The sequence below is a fragment of the Aulostomus chinensis genome, chromosome 23 (genome assembly GCF_037954235.1).
Source record: "Aulostomus chinensis isolate RoL2024-O1b breed Wild chromosome 23, RoL_Achi_v1.0, whole genome shotgun sequence".
Lineage (NCBI taxonomy): Eukaryota > Metazoa > Chordata > Actinopteri > Syngnathiformes > Aulostomidae > Aulostomus > Aulostomus chinensis.
The window spans coordinates 5,491,673-5,511,905 of NC_141342.1; the positions used below are offsets into that span (position 1 = coordinate 5,491,673).

Here is a 20,233-nt window from a genome sequence, read left to right on the forward strand (position 1 = left end):
GGTGCCAGTTAAACTTCTAAACACATCAGAGGATCTGAGCTAATGGTCATGTTAGCTAACGCAGAACTGTCAGTGGGATCATTAGTGCAATTTCAAGATAGCACCAGACATCAGACTATGTAGGTCACGAATAGAGGCCTGGAGTTCAGACTGAATAAGTTAAGAATGTGATTAATCACAGTAGTGGTCCGCAACGTGTTAACTCTATTTTCTGGTGGACTAGAAAAGCCCTGCAGGTCTTGACATTTACTTTTTAAAAGTTAACCACATCCAACACCAAGTGCTGCAAATACTCTGGGAAATGTAGTTATTTGCCTTCTTTTCCAGAGCCAGACATGACGATAGAGACCTTTCTCTCCTCTGTGCTGCGTCACGGAGCTGAGACCCATGCTAGTTAGCTTAGCATGATGAATGGGAGAGGATGGGCGGCTTAGCATACCTATATCAAAAGCCAGTTTTCTCCAGAACAGCGTAAGGGTTGTCCTTGATATTCATGATGAAAAACAAAATTAAAAATCACAGGATTTCATCATTTTAAGGTGAAACAGAGTCGGAACTACTTTTCTGACCAGGCGCAGTGATTTGACGCAGCACCTCAAAGGGTTTGTTAGCAACCTGAAGAATGTCAGCTGCAACTAATCACTGATGGAGGATGATGACTTTTTTGTTGTTGTTTTCAGCACAGACGGTTGTTGTGCCTGACAAAGTCATGTCGTATGTCATCAAAATGGAAGATGGTTGCATGACCTGCAACCCAGAGTGACAGGGGATAGCGATTTGCCTGCTCAGATCAGCAACACTGGCACAGATCTGATTGAGAGCCACATGGAGAACATCTCCTGTCCTCGTGCACGTCGGGCCACACATGAACAACAACACTCACACCAACTCGTGTGTTCTTGCTGTTGTTGCCTCCGCCCATCCATCCACCCATCCCTCCATCCATCCACCCATCCCTCCATCCATCCACTCAACCATCCATCCATCCACCCATCTATCCATCCCTCCATTTATCCACCCATCCCTCCATCCATCGACCCATCCATCAATCCACCCACCCAACCCTCCATCCATCCATCCAACCATCCATCCCCCAACCATCCAACCAACCATCCATCCATCCACCCAACCATCCATCCATCCATCCACCCATCCATCCACCCAACCATCCATCCCTCTATCCATCCTTCCAACCATCCATCCATCCACCCAACCATCCATCCATCCACCCAACCATCCATCCATCCATCCATCCACCCAACCATCCATCCCTCTATCCATCCATCCAACCATCCATCCCCCAACCATCCAATCAACCAACTATCCAACCAACCATCTATCCATCCACCCAACCATCCATCCATCCATCCATCCATCCAACCATCCACCCAACCATCCATCCATCCATCCGTCCACCCAACCATCCATCCCTCTATCCATCCATCCAACCATCCATCCCCCAACCATCCAATCAATCAACTATGCAACCAACCATCTATCCATCCACCCATCCCTCCATCCATCCACCCGACCATCCATCCATTCACCCATCTATCCATCCACCCATCCCTCCATCCATCCACCCGACCATCCATCCATTCACCCATCTATCCATCCCCCATCCATCCATCCACCCAATCATCCATCCCTCTATCCATCCATCCAACCATCCATCCCCCCAACCATCCCTCCCTCCATTCATCCACCCAACCATCCATCCATCCACCAATCCCTCCATCCATCTATCCATCCCTCCATCCATCCATCCACCCAATCCTCCATCCATCCATCAACCCAGCCCTCAATCCATCCATCCATCCATCCATCCATCTTCTATAACACTTATCTGTTAAGGGGCTGTGGTGGGGGGTGGAGCCTATCCCAGCTGTCAGTGGGTGAGAGGTGGGGTTCATCCTGGACGGGTCACCAGTCCCTCACAGGGCCATCAGGAGCAATTAGGGGTTCACTATCTTGCTCAAGGACACTTTGACATGGTCAGCGGGGGGAGGGAGGATTGAACCAGCAACCCCTCAGTTGCTAGATGGCCTCGCTACCTCTGAGCCTTGCTGCCCCCTAGTGCTGGGCCAAAATGTATTATTGTCCTAAAATGTTGTGTCATGTTATCCAATGATCAAATGAGGTAGCATCCCGTCAGACAGCGTCAGTAAGCAGTGAACGTTCCTTATGGTATCACATCATCCTGTGTTTTTGTATCATTACTATTATCAGCTGTAGAGTTAAATTATTGGTTTCTAGATACATCAAACTAAAAGTACAGAGTTAGACTGATGTGGTGTGGCTGTTGTGGGGATACCTGCAGCCTGCATGTCTGGCACACACACACACTCCTGAACACACCATGTAACGGTCCTAATTATTTGACCTTTTCCAACAGAATATTCCAGTTAACAGCCTGCGTGGGGAAGATTAAAAGCAGTGACTGAACAGTAAGAATTTAGAGCGTTGGTGTGACAGTCTGAGGCGAGGGAAGGTTTAGGGAAGGGCTGGGGGTGATTAGTGCAGGAAGGTGATGAGTGACGATTACGGTCGGCATGTGGATGACTAATCAGTGCTTAATTATACTAAATCATTCATTGGATCCATGAAATAAACCATCCTGACTTTATTTAATTAGCTGCCCAAACTTCCTCAGCAGAGGAAGGAGGCTGAACCACAGAGGTGGAGCAGCATCAGAGGACGAGCTCAGTTTGAAACATGAAAAATGGGAACATCGGAAAAATGATCATGAGATGTGCTGCATGAATGATGCTTCCACTGAGCCTCGTCATGAAAGTGTATATGAAACTACCTGGTGGTCACATGACTGTTGAGGGGTGCTGGTCCAATCCCTGAGAGTTATGGCCTAAATCTGAAACTCCACCTTCAAGCAACAACGAAGCTGAAGTACTGGCTGAGGAACTTAGCGTCGGCTCTGGGGAACGTTCTACATGAGGCTGTGGGAACCCGATGAAGTCCAGAATGAAACGCGGTTTTTGGTTTTCTGTTGTTACGATGGCGACTTCAGGGGCGAGTTACTGGGTCCAGTGACAGCTGTTGTAATCATGAGGCTCACGTTTTTAACACTGGCTGTTTTATCTTTCTCTTCAAAGCAGATTAGGTCTGACGCTCTGTGTTGGAAGTATTATTTTTTCAAAGGAGTATTACTTCATCTCGTTCTCTTTGTCACTGAGTTGTAAAAGGTGATCCGTGTTTATGCTGCATCTTTCATCACTTTGTTAAAAGCTTCTTTGTCTGGTCCTTGTAGATAAACTAGAGAACGGGGACGTGTCGTGGAGGAGGAGAGGACCTCCGACAGGCGGCTCAGATGGACAGGAAACAGAAAGGAAACCACAGGAAGTGGTTCAAACAGGAAGCAGCTGGAGACGTATTCTTCTCCTCATTCTGGCCATCACCATCCACAATGTCCCAGGTGAGAACGAGAGAAAGGACGAGGCAATGCCATCAGGTTTTGTCACTGTAGGGTTACTGAAGTGCTTTTGTTAGGACCAAAATCGGGAGTTACAGCAAAGCTACGCTCCACATGGGGGACGGCGTGGTGTCAACATCCACTGTAACCGTCAACCAGCTGCACTAACACTTGGTTTGAGTCCTCAGCTCTGTAACGAAGAGCCCTTCGTTAAGATAGTAATGTATGAAGGTTGCACGGGGGTTGTTTTCACAGTACTTCACAATTAGCACAGCACTTTAATAATGGCACACGCACTTTAAGATCGGCACTTTATTGAGTGTTGCACAGTAAATTACAGAGCGGATTTGCACACGGCTCCCTATCCAGCTTGCGGCATCTTTATTTATTGATTATGTATATTTATTTATTTATATAACCGTGCCTTGGTGGCGGTGGTCCTCAGGCGGGGGTGTCTGCGCCGGTATCGCTCCACCTGTCGGGAGAGAGATGTGACGATGAGGATTGGAGGCGTCAAGCAGTGGAAGGAGGTTTCGGGGTGTCAAAGCTCCACAGGGTCGAGTACAATAGGGTGCCAGTGTTGGATTGTGCCACTCACCTTTCTGTTGTGTCCGCGTTCAAAAGAGTCCGGGCGGGTACCGTCACCGGATAAATGTTCCGGGAGAGACCACAGTCAGAATGGAGAGGGGGGGGGTGTTGCTGCTGGAATTATCTGGGCAAATCTAGTATATTGGGGAATTCGGCCAATTTTTAAGGACCTATAACCATAAATCATGGGTGAATTTTAGACTGGTAATTTCTGGGGTTTTTTTATGTGGTGTTGGGAGCTAAGAGATTCTGGGGATAGAGGGAGATCCCTGCTCTTGGTAGGGGCCAGGGGGGGAAATTATTCAAGCGGGTATATAAGGCGCCAGTTTCCATCTGCCTGGGGAATGGTTGAACCTCTGTCACACCTGGTCGTACACCTGTTGCCTGGGAATAAAAAGGTCTTCTTGGAAGGAACTGCTGTACCGGACTCTTTCTGTTCATTCCATGCCACCTCCACCGCAAGGAGGGTCAACTGTTCACAAGCTCGAAGGAGAGCGTGCTAACACCAAGGTCCGAGCTGGTCTGAAGCAGTCACGTTGGAGCGGTTCAACTGACTCCTCGCAAGAAAAATGGCCGACGCTCAGGAGCGAGCAAGCTCAGTAATCCACAAACACTCTGATATGAGATGAATTTGAAGTCACCTGAATATTTCCACTTCAGCGCTACCATGAACAAGTGAGGGTGAGCCCAAGTACCTGGGCTCAACTTGATGCGCCAGCTGCTTCCGTTCCAGCGCCAAACCAGGAATGTAGCAGTTAAACTGAATTAATCTCAAATCAAAGGGTTTGTGAGTTATTTGTCCTTGCAGCTGAATTCAGAAAACCAGACGATGAGCTTCAGTGTTGGTAAACAGATCAATTTGGACAGTTTAGCTGTTGTTAGCCGTCAGTCTCCGTTAGCTTCAAGCTAAGTATACATCAACGGTTCTCTCTGCAGTCTCAAAGAAGTAAAACAGGAGGGAAAAACACCATTGTGAGCTCAAAACTCCTATTGGTGAGAACTTGAAAGGCAAAACAGACTTGCTGCATGAAGCATCATTCATCTGTTCTCCTGTTCTACTGTTAGAACTCTAGGAACCAGCAGGAACCCTCTGACGATGAGCTTGACGGAAGCCTTGACATTTCAGCCTAAATGGATTTGAATGTTTGTGATGAAAATGTTGCCAGGAGAAGCTCCTGCATTATTAAATATTATTGAACCCTCATCACCATCCTGTCAGATCTGATGAGCTAATTAGACTGATGACTTGTCAATCAAACATCAAAGGGGACATCCAGCGAAGAGCAGGATGACATCGTTCTGTCTGTGATGATAACAGCTAACTCAAGATCAGAGGAAGGACAATGCTGTCAAGTCGGTGTAGAGAACAACTCAGGCCGGCTGGGAGGCTGCGGCCAGCAGAGCCAATCATCCTGACCGCCTTCGCCAGGTTCTGGAAACCTTCTGATTGTCTCGGTGAAGCTGAGCGTCTTCTCTGTGGACAACAGTACGTCCAGACAACATGATTTGCCTTCAAAAATAAAAACAGAGTTTCAGTGTGCAGAACTTCAAATCTTAAGTGCAGGAGACGTTCAAAACCTCACAGCAGAAATGCTTCAGTGCTGCTTTCACCTCTGAGCTTTCATTCGAACTGATCCTCTGTAGAAAAGGCTCCAAAGTTGGGATGTGTTCTGTTGTGTTCTTTAATATGATGTTGTTCAGCTCAAATAGGAGTGCACCCCCTGCTGGGTAGTTTGTGTATTTGACCTAACTGACGGCATTCAGTTTGCAGTTGATTGTGTGCACGAGTGAGACGGCAGAGGGAAGCTTGTTTATTAGCATCGCGGCATGTAGTCTGTGCGTGGATGAAACAAAACCACATGACCTTCTTGCCTGCAAGTAGTAAATCAAACCACCTGAACTACGTCACCTGCCTCATTATTGAATACTCAAAGATTTGGCTGTAAGTGATGTTCTGGCCGACACATCGAGGGGGATTCTGTGATAAACCCCCAGAACCAGATACCTACCACTAAGGTCTCCAGTACATTGAATGGTCCTTCGAGCCGGATCACGGAGTTCACATCAGCAACGGATCAGCCTTCAGAGGATAAAGTTTGCGGTGCAAGACCCAGACGACATCTACGCCCCCCAGTATGTTACCCAGATTATGATGTGGAGCATCTTGACTACATCTGTCAGAGATATGGAGAGGGCATAGAGACACATCACCAGGAGGAAAGGAACAGGATGACCCCCCTCACCTCGGATTATGAGTCCACCCAGTCGCTTGCGGAGAAAGGATGCTGTTCTTCAAGAGATGGAACTGTTCTATGGCGCTGAGGGCCTGCAGCACATCCAGGAGTATCAGCTAGCCCCCCTGCAGTCACTAGAGAGAGAGCGGGGGGAATGTGTCTGTGATGGCTTTACGTCTCCAGCTCCAACACCTTGCTCCAGGCCTCCACCTGATGATGTAAGGATGGAATTGGAGGATATCCACCAAGAGAGACACTTCCTTCAGCGGGTATGCAGGTGTGCTACCCCGTTGCTGTGCCAGAGGGACATGCTGCTCCTTCAGGAATCCAAAGAATCTGTTATGTCCACTTAGAGAGGTGTGGAAAGGCACCTGGTCGGAGACCCGGCACAGGCTGCTGCCTACAAAGTGGAGATAGAGGCAAGGCAAGGCAAGGCAATTTTATTTGTATAGCCCGTTTTCACAAACAGTTTGTCTCAAAGGGCTTCACATGGCATCATAACAACATCCTCTGCCCTCAGAGCCTCACATCGACTGAGGAAAAACTCCATAGAAAACCCTTTTAACAGGGAAAAATCTGAGAAACCTCAGGGTTAGCAACAGAGGAGGATCCCTCACCAGGAGGGACAGACGTGCAGTAGATGTTGTTACAGACAAGAAAACAGTTTACGATACAAAATGTGGGAAACACGGAAATGTTAATAACAGCTGAAGAAGGAAGCTTCTGGTGGGGGAGGCAGGGAGAGCAAGCCAGCTTGATGGGGGACTGGATGGCAGACTGGTTCATGGAAGGGGAGCGCAGGCCAGTGTAACAGTCGGGAATAAGGGGGGGGGGCGATGCAGGCGGCGGTTGGGGCTCTGGTGGATCTGTGGAAACACAGAGAGACTGCGAGACACCAAGGCCAAACTACAAAGTGCAACAAGTAATGGTAATGACAGTTCCAAAAATGTGCAGGGAGGAGAGGAGGAGAGAGGGGGAGAGGAGAGGAGAGGAGAGGAGGGAAGGGCTCCATGTAACCTGATGTGTCCCCCAGCAGTCTAAGCCTGTAGCAGCATAGCTATCAATGGTTCAGAGCTACCTGTGTCTGCCTCTCTGACCCATGGAGAGAGCTGGTTCCACAGTAGAGGAGCCCGGTAACTAAAGGCTCTACCTCCCAGTCTGTTTTTAGAGATACTGGGAATCACTAAAAGACCTGCATTCTGGGAGCGGAGTGCTCTGGTGGGACAGTAGGGACTAATGAGCTCTTTCAAATAGGATGGGGCTTTATCATTGAGAGCCTTATAAGACAGCAGAAGGACTTTGAAGTCAATTCTAGATCCTACAGGAAGCCAGTGGAGAGAAGCTAAAGTGGGAGAGATGTGTTCTCTCTTCTTAACTCCCGTCAAAACCCTCGCTGCAGCGTTCTGGACCAGCTGGAGACTCTTTAGAGAGTATTTAGGACATCCTGACAGGAGAGAGTTGCAGTAGTCCAGCCGAGAAGTGATAAATGCATGCACCAGTTTTTCAGCATCACTCTGGGAAAGGATATTCCTAATCTTAGCGATACTTCGCAGATGGAAGAAGGCGGTCCTGGTCACATGCTTTATGTGGGAGCTGAAGGAAAGGTCCTGGTCAAAAATGACCCCAAGGTTCCTTGCAGTTGTACTCGGGGTCAGGGTGATGCCATCTAGAGTAGAGATCCGATTCAAGAGTGTGTCCCTGTGGTGTTTAGGTCCAAAAATGACTACCTCAGTTTTATCTGAATTGAGCATTAAGAAGTTAGAAGACATCCAGGATTTAATGTCTTTCAGGCAGTCTAGCAGATTAGTAAACTGGCTTGTGTCGTCTGGCTCCATCGACCAGTAAAGTTGTGTGTCATCTGCATAACAGTGGAAGTTGATCGAGTGCTTCCGGATTATGTCACCTAATGGGAGCATGTAAAGAGTGAAGAGAATCGGTCCTAAAACTGAACCCTGTGGTACACCATATGTAACTCTACTGTACTCTGAATAGTCATTATTAACATTAACAAACTGAAACCTGTCAGATAAGTAGGACTTAAACCATTTTAGGGCAGTTCCTTTAATCCCAATGTCATGGTCTAGTCTCTGTAGCAGGATGCTGTGGTCGATGGTGTCAAATGCAGCACTGAGGTCCAAAAGGACAAGCACAGAGACAAGACCTCTGTCTGAAGCTATAAGAAGATCATTAGAGACTCTAACCAGTGCTGTTTCAGTGCTATGGTGTTCCCTGAATCCAGACTGGAAGGCTTCAAAGAGCTCGTTGCTGTGCAGATGTGCATGTAGCTGCTCCAGGACAACCTTCTCAAGGATCTTGGAGATGTAGGGGAGGTTGGATATTGGCCTATAGTTGGCTAACACATCTGGGTCAAGAGAAGGTTTTTTAAGTAAAGGGTTGATGACAGCCTCCTTAAAGGCCTGTGGCACATAACCTGTGACTAAGGAAAGATTAATTTGATTTAATATAGAAGTGTTGACTAGAGGGAAGGCATCCTTAAGGAGGCTTGTTGGGATGGGATCCAGCAGACAAGTGGCTGACTTGGAGGAACCGACTGCAGAAGTTAATTCTGACAGGTCGATGGGGGAGAAGCTGTCCAAGTATGCACCAAGTCTGGGAGGTGCTTCTATGGGGACTGTAGTCTGTCCTCCATTACTGGCAATCTTCGTTCTAATATTCACAATCTTTTCAGTAAAGAAAGAAAGGAAGTCGTTACTGCTGAGAGTTGGGGGGATGCATGGCTCAACAGCACTATGGTTCTTGGTGAGCCTGCCCACGGTGCTGAAGAGGAACCCGGGGTTGTTCTTATTCTTTTCTATCAGGGACGAGTAGTAAGCGCTTCTGGCATTACGGAGTTCTTTTTTATATATTAATAAACTCTCCTTCCAGGCTTGGCGGACTTCCTCGTGCTGGCTGGAATGTGTCTTCCTTTCCAGTTGTCTGGTCTTCTGTTTTAAGGCATGCAGCTCTGGGCTGTACCAGGGAACTATTCTTTTCTGGTTGATAACCTTCTTCTTCAGGGGAGCTACGGCATCAAGTGTCCCAAGGACTTAAGAGAAGCTGATTAACACAGGTTCTGTCATAGAATGCGGTCCTGAAACCCCAGCTGAGGAAGGTCGTGAGGCTTGGTACATCCCACATCATATGGTCAGCCACAGTGTTAGAAATAGGCTGGTTCTTAACTGTTCATACCAGTATCATGGACAGAGCCTCAACGATTACCTGCTCCCAGCTGACTTTAGGAGCATCACTTCTGGGGGGCTTACTACGATTTCAAGAACATGCAGTGGCCATCAGTGGAGATATTAGGGGCATGTTCCATCAGGTTCGCCTGCTCCCAGAAGACCAAGCCCTCCTCCGTTTTGTCCGGTGTGATGTAACTCGAGATAAACACCAGCAGTGTATGAGTGGCAGGTTCTACCCTTCAGAACTACGTGCAGTCCATGCTGTGCCTTGTTCGCCTTACAGCGCCATGTCACCAACAACAGCCAGCCCGACGACGATGTGAGAATATCTGTCAAGAGATGCTTCTATGTTGATAATTGCCTCCAGAGTGTCCCCACCATCACTGAGGCAAAGCACATAGTGGACAAACTGCGAACCCTCTTGGCATCGGCTGGGTTCGAGCTACGTCAATGGGCCAGCAATGAACCAGAGGACATAAGTCACCTACCTGAAGAGAGCTGTTCACCAGTGTGGAGCTGTGGCTAGCCCAAGACAAGACAGACACTCCAGAAACCACTTTGGGACTGAGCTGGCTGTTCCACACTGACGTCCTAGGCTACAAGCATCGCAACGTCAACTATATTGTCCCCACCATGCGCAATGTTTATAAGGTTCTAGCGAGTCAGTATGACCCTTTGGGGTTCATCCTGCCTTACACCACCCGGGCCAAGGTGCTAGTCCAGTGCCTTTGGGACAAGCACCGTGGCTGGGATGACCCACTGCTGCCTCATTAGCTTCTGCAACGTTGGAAGGCATGGGAAGAGGAACTGAGTGTTCTCTCGCAGGTCACCTTGCCCCAACCATACTTACCTAAAGATGTGGACCTCTGGGGTCTGCAGAGAGAGATACACATCTTCTGCGATGCTCCTGGAGAAGCATACGGCTCGGTCGCATACCTCCAGTCCACTGAGGCCAAGATTTGGCTGTAAGTGGTGTTCTGGCCGACACATCGAGGTGGATTCTGTGATAAACCCCTAGAACCAGATACCTGCCACGAAGATCTCCAGTCCATCCTTCATTCAAAAAGTTGATTTGGCCTTTCAAAGACTCATCAGCAGGTGACCTCACATCAGTGTTGCTAAACAACCAACCTGTGACCTCAGGACACTTTTTCGGAAGTACTTGAAATACCAAACACACTTGTGGTGAAGTGTCACTTCAGCAGTTTACATTACGACCGAATACTTCAGCGTTAAATTTGAGAATTCCACTGAATGGCAGAGGTCAAAACAGAGACCACTCAAAGTTCCTGTGATCACTCAGTCAGAGTATTTGAAAAGTAGAGCGTTTTCCCTCATGCAGTATGGTAAAATATATTGTACTTTTTAGTGGTAAGACTGCAAACAAACTGCAGAGTGATACTTAATAAGAACAAGTACTTTCATGCATTGCTATAGTAGAAGTACATGTATGTAAGTGATGTGCTGGTTCAACCTGTTCCCTTAAGTACTGTGCAGTACAGGAGTAGAAAGTACAGACATTTGTGCTTAAAACCTAGCAAGTGTAAATGACACATCAGCGAAACAGTCAGGGGAAGAACAGATACCTGAAAGCCCGGGTCTGACCTACAGGCAGGATTTATTCTGGCTGAACAAAATAAGAGTTGCCCTCCTTCTACCTCTCAGAAAACCATCTCCAGACAGAGAGCTTCACCAGAACAGACGATTAACAATCTGCTCACATCGGAGTGGCGACCCTGTGATTAATGTGAGAATGCAGTGATTAGGACGTTGTTCCACATCACAGCTGAGTGACTGTGCTGCTTTACATCAGTAACAGCAGTGGGATTTTCATAATAAAGGTTTTTAGCTCCAAACATGTGGATGAAATACCAACTGGGAACACGTGCAGAGTGGGAGGAGAAGAGACTGCGCAGGCAGCGTTGCCACTAAACAGATAATTAAATGTCAAAGGCCAGTTTATTAATGAGTGAAACCTTAAACTGGTCACTGCACCCTTTAGTTAAATGTAGCTGCTGCGTACAGGATATGTTCTCCCTCAAGTCTGTTTCTCCTACACCTGCACACACTGGATCCTGCCCAACACCCAGCAGAGCAGCGCACGCGCGCGCACACACACACACACACACGCACACGGAGGTAGGCAGCATGGCCCAGGTCTGATCCATGTGTGACCCATGAAGCTGCCAGCAGCACTCAGCAACACTGCCATGTTGGCATTTAGTAGACTGACATTCATTCTTCTTCCAGGAAAGCAGTACTGCACCTCAAAAGTGTATTTTCCCCTTCGAGTACTCACAAATATCTTGAGCTCACGACGAAGCGTACACCCTCCTGCGTGACGTCTTTGTGGTTCAAGAATTCAGAAAAAGTCAGTCACGTATGTTTGGCTTGAAGCTAACGCAGAGCGGTGGTGTCGCTCGACAGTGACGTCAGAAGCTGTGATTGGTTGATGATGAGGACTGTCTCCTTGGCCACGCCCATGTCAGAAAACGGGAGCCTGACTAGACTGAGGGTCAAGATATGTGAACATGTCATTAGAGTGTTTGGATTGTGTGTGTGTGCGCGTGTGTGTGCGTGTGTGTGTGTGTGTGTGTGTGTGTGTGTGTGTGTGTGTGTGTGTGTGCGCGCGCGCGCGTGTGCGCGCGCGCGCGCGCGTGTGTGTGTGTGTGTGTGTTCATGCTCATCTAAACAGGTAAAAGTTACTCTCATCCTGCTGTGGCAGGTTTCATGTTCTTTTCAACAGTGGCATCTTCCCGTTGGTATCCAGGCGCTGGCGTGTATTTGCAGCAGCAGCAACCGTTTAGCTTCTTTCAAGTGCTTCTTGACCAATAATCATGTAATTTACTGTCAGCTACACACACGCTGAGGACCTCGCTCTTAGCGGCGCCGCTCTGTGGTAACCCTATTTTGGGATTCGGGCTGATGAGAGGGGCTATTTGACAGAAAAATCTCAGCTCGGCTTGTGCTTTTTTCCCACGGTGTGCTAAGTGCACTTAGCTGTCCCGGTGGAAATGGAAGCCCTCAGCAGCAGTGTCAGGGCCTTGCTCTTCCCCTGGAACAACACAAACACCTGCTGCACAACAACATGGTGTTCAGAGACACACAGAGTGAGTAGGACGTCTGGAGACGGATGTCCTCTCCCTCCCTGGTCGGCTGCTACCAGTCAACACAATAAGCATCAGAATGTTACTCAGGCTGGTGACCTGTCCAGGGTGAACCCCGCCTCTCACCCGTTGACGCTGGGATCGGCTCCAGCCCCCCCGTGACCCTTAATGTGTAGGAATAAGCGGAAGATGACGATGGATGGATGTTACTCAGGTTTACTTTCAGGGATTGAATGAAATCAGGATTGGGTGAATTCCACTCCACAAACAAACAATCCTGCAGTTTCACTCATTTTCAGACGGAGCAATTCTAGATAACGCGGTCTCAGACTCAGGCCATCGCGGCCTGTCTGAATGTTTGTATGAAACTCATGTAGGTGAACGCCGTGCTCATGCTGCTAACACAGAGATGCTACAAAAACCTGAGGATTATTTCTAAGAAACACAAAAAAAACCATGATATGCCAGGGACTGATGGTTGACAGCAACAGAACCAACTATCAAGGTCGTTGTTTGCTAAACGTCTTCTCCATCCAGGATGCTATGTTAACTCACTAGAACGCTCCCAGCTCAGCGCTAGTTCATGTAGCGGTGACAAATGGCCTGTGAGCTCAGGCTGGATTCTCTGCAGTAGTCTAAAACCCCATTGGCTTCAACTGAGCAAATTTATGGAGATGCTAACTTCCAGTTGGACGAACAAAATATCTCATCTCCAATTCCAGCTGTTTTCACTGCACATACCTGCGACGTGCAACCAAGCTTGCCGCTCCCTTTGATACCCTGAGAACTTGTTTCACATCACACAGCCGACTAGATGAACTGGAAATTTTACACAGGCTTGAAATGTGACATTTCTCTGTCCGACGCTGCGAGGGCTCCTCAGCCGCAGCCCGAGTGTGGCGCCTGTTGTTGGCGGCGTTGACAACGAGCTGCCAGCTGCAGTCTCATCAGAGTCACTTACAACAGCATGAACATGAAGCTGGGATGTGACAGGCACACAAAACACTCAGTATTTCATTTCACATGAAGCCAGGCTGATTTTCCTGGAAGTGGCAAGACAAAGATGAGGAAGGACATACAGGAGTCAGCATAAGACGCTCAGGTAGATCAGGAATCATCTGAAAGCGACACACGTGTCCTCTCCTGGTGAGGCTGAGCTGAGCTCCACCCGCTGGATTTGATTTGTTCAATGAAAACAAAAAGTTCAAAGTTGCCGTGGAAAGCCTCTTGAGACTCGGGAGGAACAGTTACGCCAAGTTCTCACCAGACCAACCTGGCTTTCTTTTTACAAACACGCACCAGGGGGGACTTGAGAACTAACGTGAGCCAGAGAATGAGGCAGGATCTTACGTTCCACTAACAGAACCAAGCGTTCTCAGCCGCTGACGGTGAAGAATATGATGAACGGGGTTGCTGTCACCTGCACACGCGTTCACTGCGTATCTCCAGATGTGTTCACTATGACTGACTTCCTGGTGCAGTCCAGCGGAGCAGCAGCTCCTGTTCCGTCACTCGGACCAGGCGTCACATGCAGCCACGTTCCAGCACTGCAGGATCAACCTGCTGGTAGGAGGAGGTTTGTTAGTGAGCTGTCAGCTGACCAGACGAATGACCACAGCCAAGGTTCGTGTCTGTTGATACATGTATGTGATGCTGATGGTCAAACTCCTTAAATGCAAATGATGGTTCTTCGCAGTGGCATCAGTGGTCTTAGTCCTGCTCCATCCAGCTAGGCTGCTGCTGCGGGGAGAGCGCGAACACTCGATGTCCTCCAGCCTTTCACTCAAAAAACAAAACTGAAATGCATCCATACTAAGAAAGAGCCCACTGACAACACCCTGAGGTCACATCCCTGTCACATCGAGTGTCAGTTTGGAGTTTGTTGCCGTGGAAACATGGCGGGGCTTTTCCTGCAGCTCTGACTGGCCAGCCGAAGCTTCAGGTTGTCCAGGAGGTATTCATGAAAGGGTTCCAGCAGAGACCTCAGACATGAGTCTCCTGAGTGACTCCTGACAGCAGGGTGGACGTGTGCAGTTCCTCAGGAAGTCAGCGGACTTTCAAAATGCCCCCAAAACCTCAGCCCACATTTCCAGCTGTGCAGCGAAGACACAAAGACCTGAAGTTGAAAGGAGCACGGCAGGGGGGAGGAGCTTTCGCCGCCGTTTCTGACTGATGTATCCCCTCTGCCGTGGTCTGAAGTGAAGAGTATCTCTTGCTTCATGTATTAAAACCAGTTTTTTACTTTTACTCGCTTGTGTTTAGTAGATTTGTGAGGACCTTGTCCTGCTCTGCGATGCATGCCGTCCCCAAAGCTTCAGGACGCCACAGTTCCATGTGTGCGCAGTCGCGGTGATCTAGCAGGAAGATGAAACGTTGTCCAGATATACCAGCGGCGTTGCAGCATGATGAGTTTATGCAACAAAGACACGGTTTGGGTGTGAACGCGCCCCCTGTTGGGGAAAGTGTGACAGTGAGACCTGGGAGTAGATGTTCCCGACCTGTGGAAACCTGACAACCTATCAGGCTCCTGCAGCCCAGTGATGATGTAAGCGTGCTCCTGCCTGGAGATAAGAGTGGGGGGGGGGGGTGAGGCCAGCGGCCATATCTGACTGCCCACTAAAGACAATCTTGGATCTTGAATCTCTTATAAAACGATGTGTTCCCCCAGCTAAGTGCTAAAATAGTTCCCCCTGACCCCGGAGGATGCTGGACGGTTCAGAGGACTGAGAGTGATTGCAGCTTGTCCTCATAACGGTGGCTCAGCGCGTCCGAGAGCGATGAGGCGACAGGGACTTGATGAGAGCCGGTGTGTGCTGTTATCATAGGTGATGACAGGCGTTCCATGATGATGGAGAGGCCTGTGGGCCATCTACAGCTGCACTGGGATCAGTGGGGTGTTCACTCCTTCATCTCTTTGTTGCCTCCTCTTCACTTCTCTCTCTCTCTCTGCTTGTCACTTGTTCCTCCTCTCAGGCAGCCTGGCTGGATTTAGGCTATTAATATTTCAGTGAGACGTAGCGAAATGCAATGAAGAGAAGAAATCCATCATTCTTGGATAAACAAAACATCACACACACACATATGTGAAGCCATAAAAGACACACGCACACACGCACACGCACACACACACACACACACACATACACACACACGCACAGCTGTAACTGCTGACTTGACTTGTTTCCCTACACAATCTTTGCGGGGGACTCTTGTCTCACAGCTCGTCCATGTGACATCAGGGGAGGACCATCCTGCCTTTCTTTCACTGCCCAGTTGTAGAAGACATCTGATAAAACTGAACAATAAATCGGAGGTTGCCGCCCTCTCAGCTCCTCGAACTGTAAAACTGTGTGATGTCATAAGCTGCTGGACCACAGTAATGGTGCGTCCCATTTCTACCGGGACCGTCCCCCTTAGATTTGACGTCCTACTCGGAAACTGAGTAATAACAGAAGAACCAGAGTCCCTGAGCTGGTAAATGAGCTGGTACCTGACCCGGTACCTGAGCCGGTACCTGAGCCGGTACCTGACCTGGTACCTGAGCCGGTACCTGAGCCAGTGCCTGAGTCAGTACCTGAGCCAGTCCCTGAGCCGGGGCCTGACTCAGTACCTGAGCCGGTCCCTGAGAGGGTACCTGAGCCGGTCCCTGAGAGGGTACCTGAGCCGGTGCCTGAGTCGATACCTGAGCTGGTACCTGAGCCGGTCCCTGAGAGGGTACCTGATCCGGTGCCTGAGTCGGTATCTGAGCTGGTACCTGAGCTGGTACATGAAGCGGTACCTGAGCCGGTGCCTGAGTCGGTACCTGAGCCAGTCCCTGACCCAGTACCTGAGCTGGTACCTGAGCCGGGGCCTGAGTCAGTACCTGAGCCGGTGCCTGAGTCGGTACTTGAGCCGGTACCTATACCAGTAAACACCAGACTGGTGAATGTTGGAGGTTCAGTTCTACATCAGAACCACGAGTAAACCACACCAAAGAACTGACTGCATTTTCTGTCGGACTAAAAACACACCTCACCCTGACATGACCACTTCCTGTTGGACTACAAACACACCTCACCCTGACACGACCACTTCCTGTTGGACTACAAACACACCTCACCCTGACATGACCACTTCCTGTTGGACTACAAACACACCTCACCCTGACATGACCACTTCCTGTCAGACGACAAACACACCTCACCATGACATGACCACTTCCTGTTGGACTACAAACACACTTCACCCTGACATTACCACTTCCTGTTGGACTACAAATACGCCTCACCTCTGATTAGTTGGTAGTTCGGTCCTTCCTCGAGATTTTACCTCCCTACTTCTTCTGCTGTATGACTGGAGGTTTGCTTCAATCAAAGTCAACCAGATTTCTGAAATTAAGAATATTGTGTGTGTGTGTGTGTGTGTGTGTGTGTGTGTATGTGTGTGTGTGTTTGTGTGTGTGTTCTCTCCCTGCAGAGGGTTTGGCTGTGGGTGTTGGATTTGGCGCCATTGGAAAGACTTCATCTGCTACGTTTGAGAGCGCCAGGTAAGAATCAGGACAGACACTGATGAGGCTCCTCCAGGAGCTGGAGGGAGGTGAGGATGAAGCAGCAGCACGATTGTCTGAGCACCACTCTGTTGTGTAGTGCTGCTGACATCTAGTGGACCAAGTTTGGTACTGCATAGTGGCCTGGTATGAGGGCAGGGACTGGTCTTGTCCTGATTGCAGGAGACAGTTCTCCAAGACCAATTATTATTATCCATCCATCCATAATCTATACCACCTATCTGTGAAGGGACGCGAGGGGGGGGGGGCAGTGGGGGAGTGGTGGGGTTCCCCCTGGACAGGCTGGTCATGAAGTTGAATGATTGGATGTTGAGTTGATGAAGACAAAGACAGTTCAAATGTCTATAAATGTTTTTGTGTTCACAAGTTAATAAACTAAACTCAAAGTACTACATATCAAACACGTACATGTGCTAGAAATATGGAGTAGTAGTACTTTATGTTAATATATAAAGTTGGACTCTCTGGATGGCGGCCCAGTGCAGCAGTGGTCGTCACTGTGGCCCCCCAGCAAGAAGGTTGTGGGTGGAGCCCCGGCTGCAGCACGGGGTCTTTCTGTGTGAGTCTCCATGTTCTCCCTGTTCCTTCTGGGTTCTCTCTGGTACTCCAGCTTCCTCCACAGTCCAAAGACATCAAGAGGGACCAGGTTAATCCAGACTCTAAATTGACCGTAGGCGTGGCTGGGAGAGCCAATGGTTGTCTGTCTCTATGTGTTGGCCCTGCCATGGACTGGTGACCTGTCCAGGGGGAAGGCTGCTGGGGTAGGCTCCACCCCCACCACCCTGAACAGGATAAGAGGGAGGAAATGGAGGGATGGATGATGGATGGATGATGGATGGATGTTCTCTCTGGTCTAATAATCAACTGATAAGTGTGTGAACAGAGTAGAGACATCACCCATAATGAACCAACATCCTCATCAAGTATTGTAGCTACATGCTAGCATTAGCATGCTTCACAGCTGAACAAAGGCCCTCAATCAGGCGTCTCGATGAAACTGAAACCACAACTGAATCTTTATATTTGCCCTGACAGAAACTTGGCTATTGGCATCGGCATCCAGAATTTCCCAGAAGGCCTTGCAGTGAGCCTGCCCCTCCGAGGTGCCGGGGTCTCGACGTGGACCGCCTTCTGGTAGGGAGCGACGCTCTCGTGTTGTAATTAAGCACCACACAGAAACACACTTCCTCACTGATGGGACTTGTCGTGTCCTCTCAGGTACGGTCAGCTCAGCGGCATGGTGGAGCCCGTTGCCGGGGTGCTGGGCGCCATCACTGTGGTTTTAGCAGAACCTCTGCTGCCGTATGCACTGGCGTTTGCTGCCGGAGCGATGGTGTACGTGGTGGTGGATGACATCATACCTGAGGCCCAAGTTAGGTGAGGATGAAGACTGATAAACATGGAAAAGTTCTCTCTCTCTCTCTCTCTCTCTCTCTCTCCCTCCCTCCCTCTCTCTCTCCCCCGCCTAGCTCTAATCTCTAATTTACCATCACAGTGGCAACGGGAAGCTGGCGTCCTGGACCTCCATCCTGGGCTTCGTAGTGATGATGTCACTAGATGTGGGGCTGGGCTGAGGTCTCTGTGACGAGTGACGCCATGTCAACAAAACCCATAATAGCCATGATGTCATCACAGTGCTGCTGACCTCACTCACAAAAGGGGACCAAGTGTAGCGTTTTATTGTGAAACGCTGAATTTCTCACATCAGCCACTTTTCCATTGCCATGGTAGCGACTCCCTCCGCATCACAGTGCGAAGATGGTTGTCATAGCAACATTAAATGAAATTCGCATGACATCATCTTCACACAAAACACACGGCCATTTAACTGATTGAGAGACCAAAGACAACTGCTGTGATGACCCTCGCTAACGTGTTAGCTTCAGCTCGCCGGGAGCCTCGGTGTCAGAATCCCCAAACAAAATCCACACAACAGTTGAACGGAGTCGGAACCACGTGTTGGAAAAGTGGCTGTAGAAAAAGATTTATAAAACCTGATGGAGCGGTGACTGTCGTTTCATTTGTCTTTAGCATTTTCATGCTAGCAGTCATTTGCTAACTGATTATTCCTTTGACCCAAACCCATGTGAATATTTTGTTGAGAGGAATTAAATGTAGGATTTTTTGGGTTTTATCATCATTATTATTTGTTTTGCAGTTTTTATACTTCCTCTTGATACTTGAAGTCTGCAGTATTTATCCGACCACCAATGAATGATTTTACGTCTCTTCTGTTAGTTTCGGTGTGATTGAATGATTTTGGTTGATTTGGTAGAAAATTCTATAAAATCGTACGACTTTCAGAGTGAAAGTCTAAAAGGAGCAGCTCATTATTTTTGTAGCAGAAGTCAGATTCACTCACACACTGTTTTGTCACTGGTGTCCTGCACTGGTGTCCTGTCTCCACCCCCCACCCCCCCCCCCCCCCACCGCTCCGGTGTAGTGCCTTCTTCAAGCCTGACATCTACAGGTCAGCTGACAAGCGTGTTGACGTCCATGTTAAATGCTGAATGCTGTATGTTTGTGTCATTAAACCTCCGAGTGATTGACACTTGTCTTGGTGTATTTTCTCCAACATATCAAAATATTTCTAGCTGCTGAGAGTTGGAGTCGCCATGGCAACTATGTGGTGTTCAGTTGATTACTAGCGACGTTGACATAATGGAGGGAAACTCTGACAGTTCTTGTTTCCTTGTTGCGTCACGGTCGGCTCCTGCAAAAAGAGACGACTCAGAACATCAACCAGCGCTCGCACCAGAGGCGCTCGTGGTGACGTGTGTCTTGAACCCAGCAGTCCAAGTTCAGATGTTGGTTTCTGATAAAACAGCACCGCGTTCAAATGTCTTGTCCTGTCAATGTTCTATCAATGCACCTGGGGAACGTCCAGGAGGAACAGGCGCTTGATGACCTCTGGGACAGTTCTCCGCTGGCTCTCAAGGATCTTCACAAGATTTCTGGACTTGATTGTGAAGACAGCGTGTGGCGTCGCCTCAAATGTTAGAGGAACATTCCGGCACCTGGAGAGATCCTGCGCCTGTGCTCGCTCAGCTGAGGCTGCGGAACATTCCTGCATAGGAATGGGTTCTGCTGTGGTCCCTGAAATGTGGACCAGAGTGACCAAACACAGAGAACGTTGTTGAACTGCTAGC

General features: G+C 48.9%; 1 protein-coding gene across 2 annotated transcripts in view; it reads left to right on the plus strand.

Moving 5' to 3' along the window:
- The window catches only part of slc39a11 (solute carrier family 39, member 11), a 118,826-nt gene extending 99,206 nt beyond the window's left edge, over positions 1 to 19,620 (plus strand). For both annotated transcript variants that reach the window (XM_086195752.1, XM_086195753.1), the window contains exons 6-10: positions 3,266 to 3,430; positions 16,994 to 17,063; positions 18,120 to 18,218; positions 18,303 to 18,461; positions 18,580 to 19,620. In XM_086195752.1, the coding sequence (XP_086051878.1) occupies positions 3,266 to 3,430; positions 16,994 to 17,063; positions 18,120 to 18,218; positions 18,303 to 18,461; positions 18,580 to 18,658 (572 nt within the window). In that variant the 3' untranslated portion in view covers positions 18,659 to 19,620. The remainder of the gene's footprint in view (positions 1 to 3,265; positions 3,431 to 16,993; positions 17,064 to 18,119; positions 18,219 to 18,302; positions 18,462 to 18,579) is intronic.
- The last annotated feature ends 613 nt before the right edge of the window (positions 19,621 to 20,233 follow it).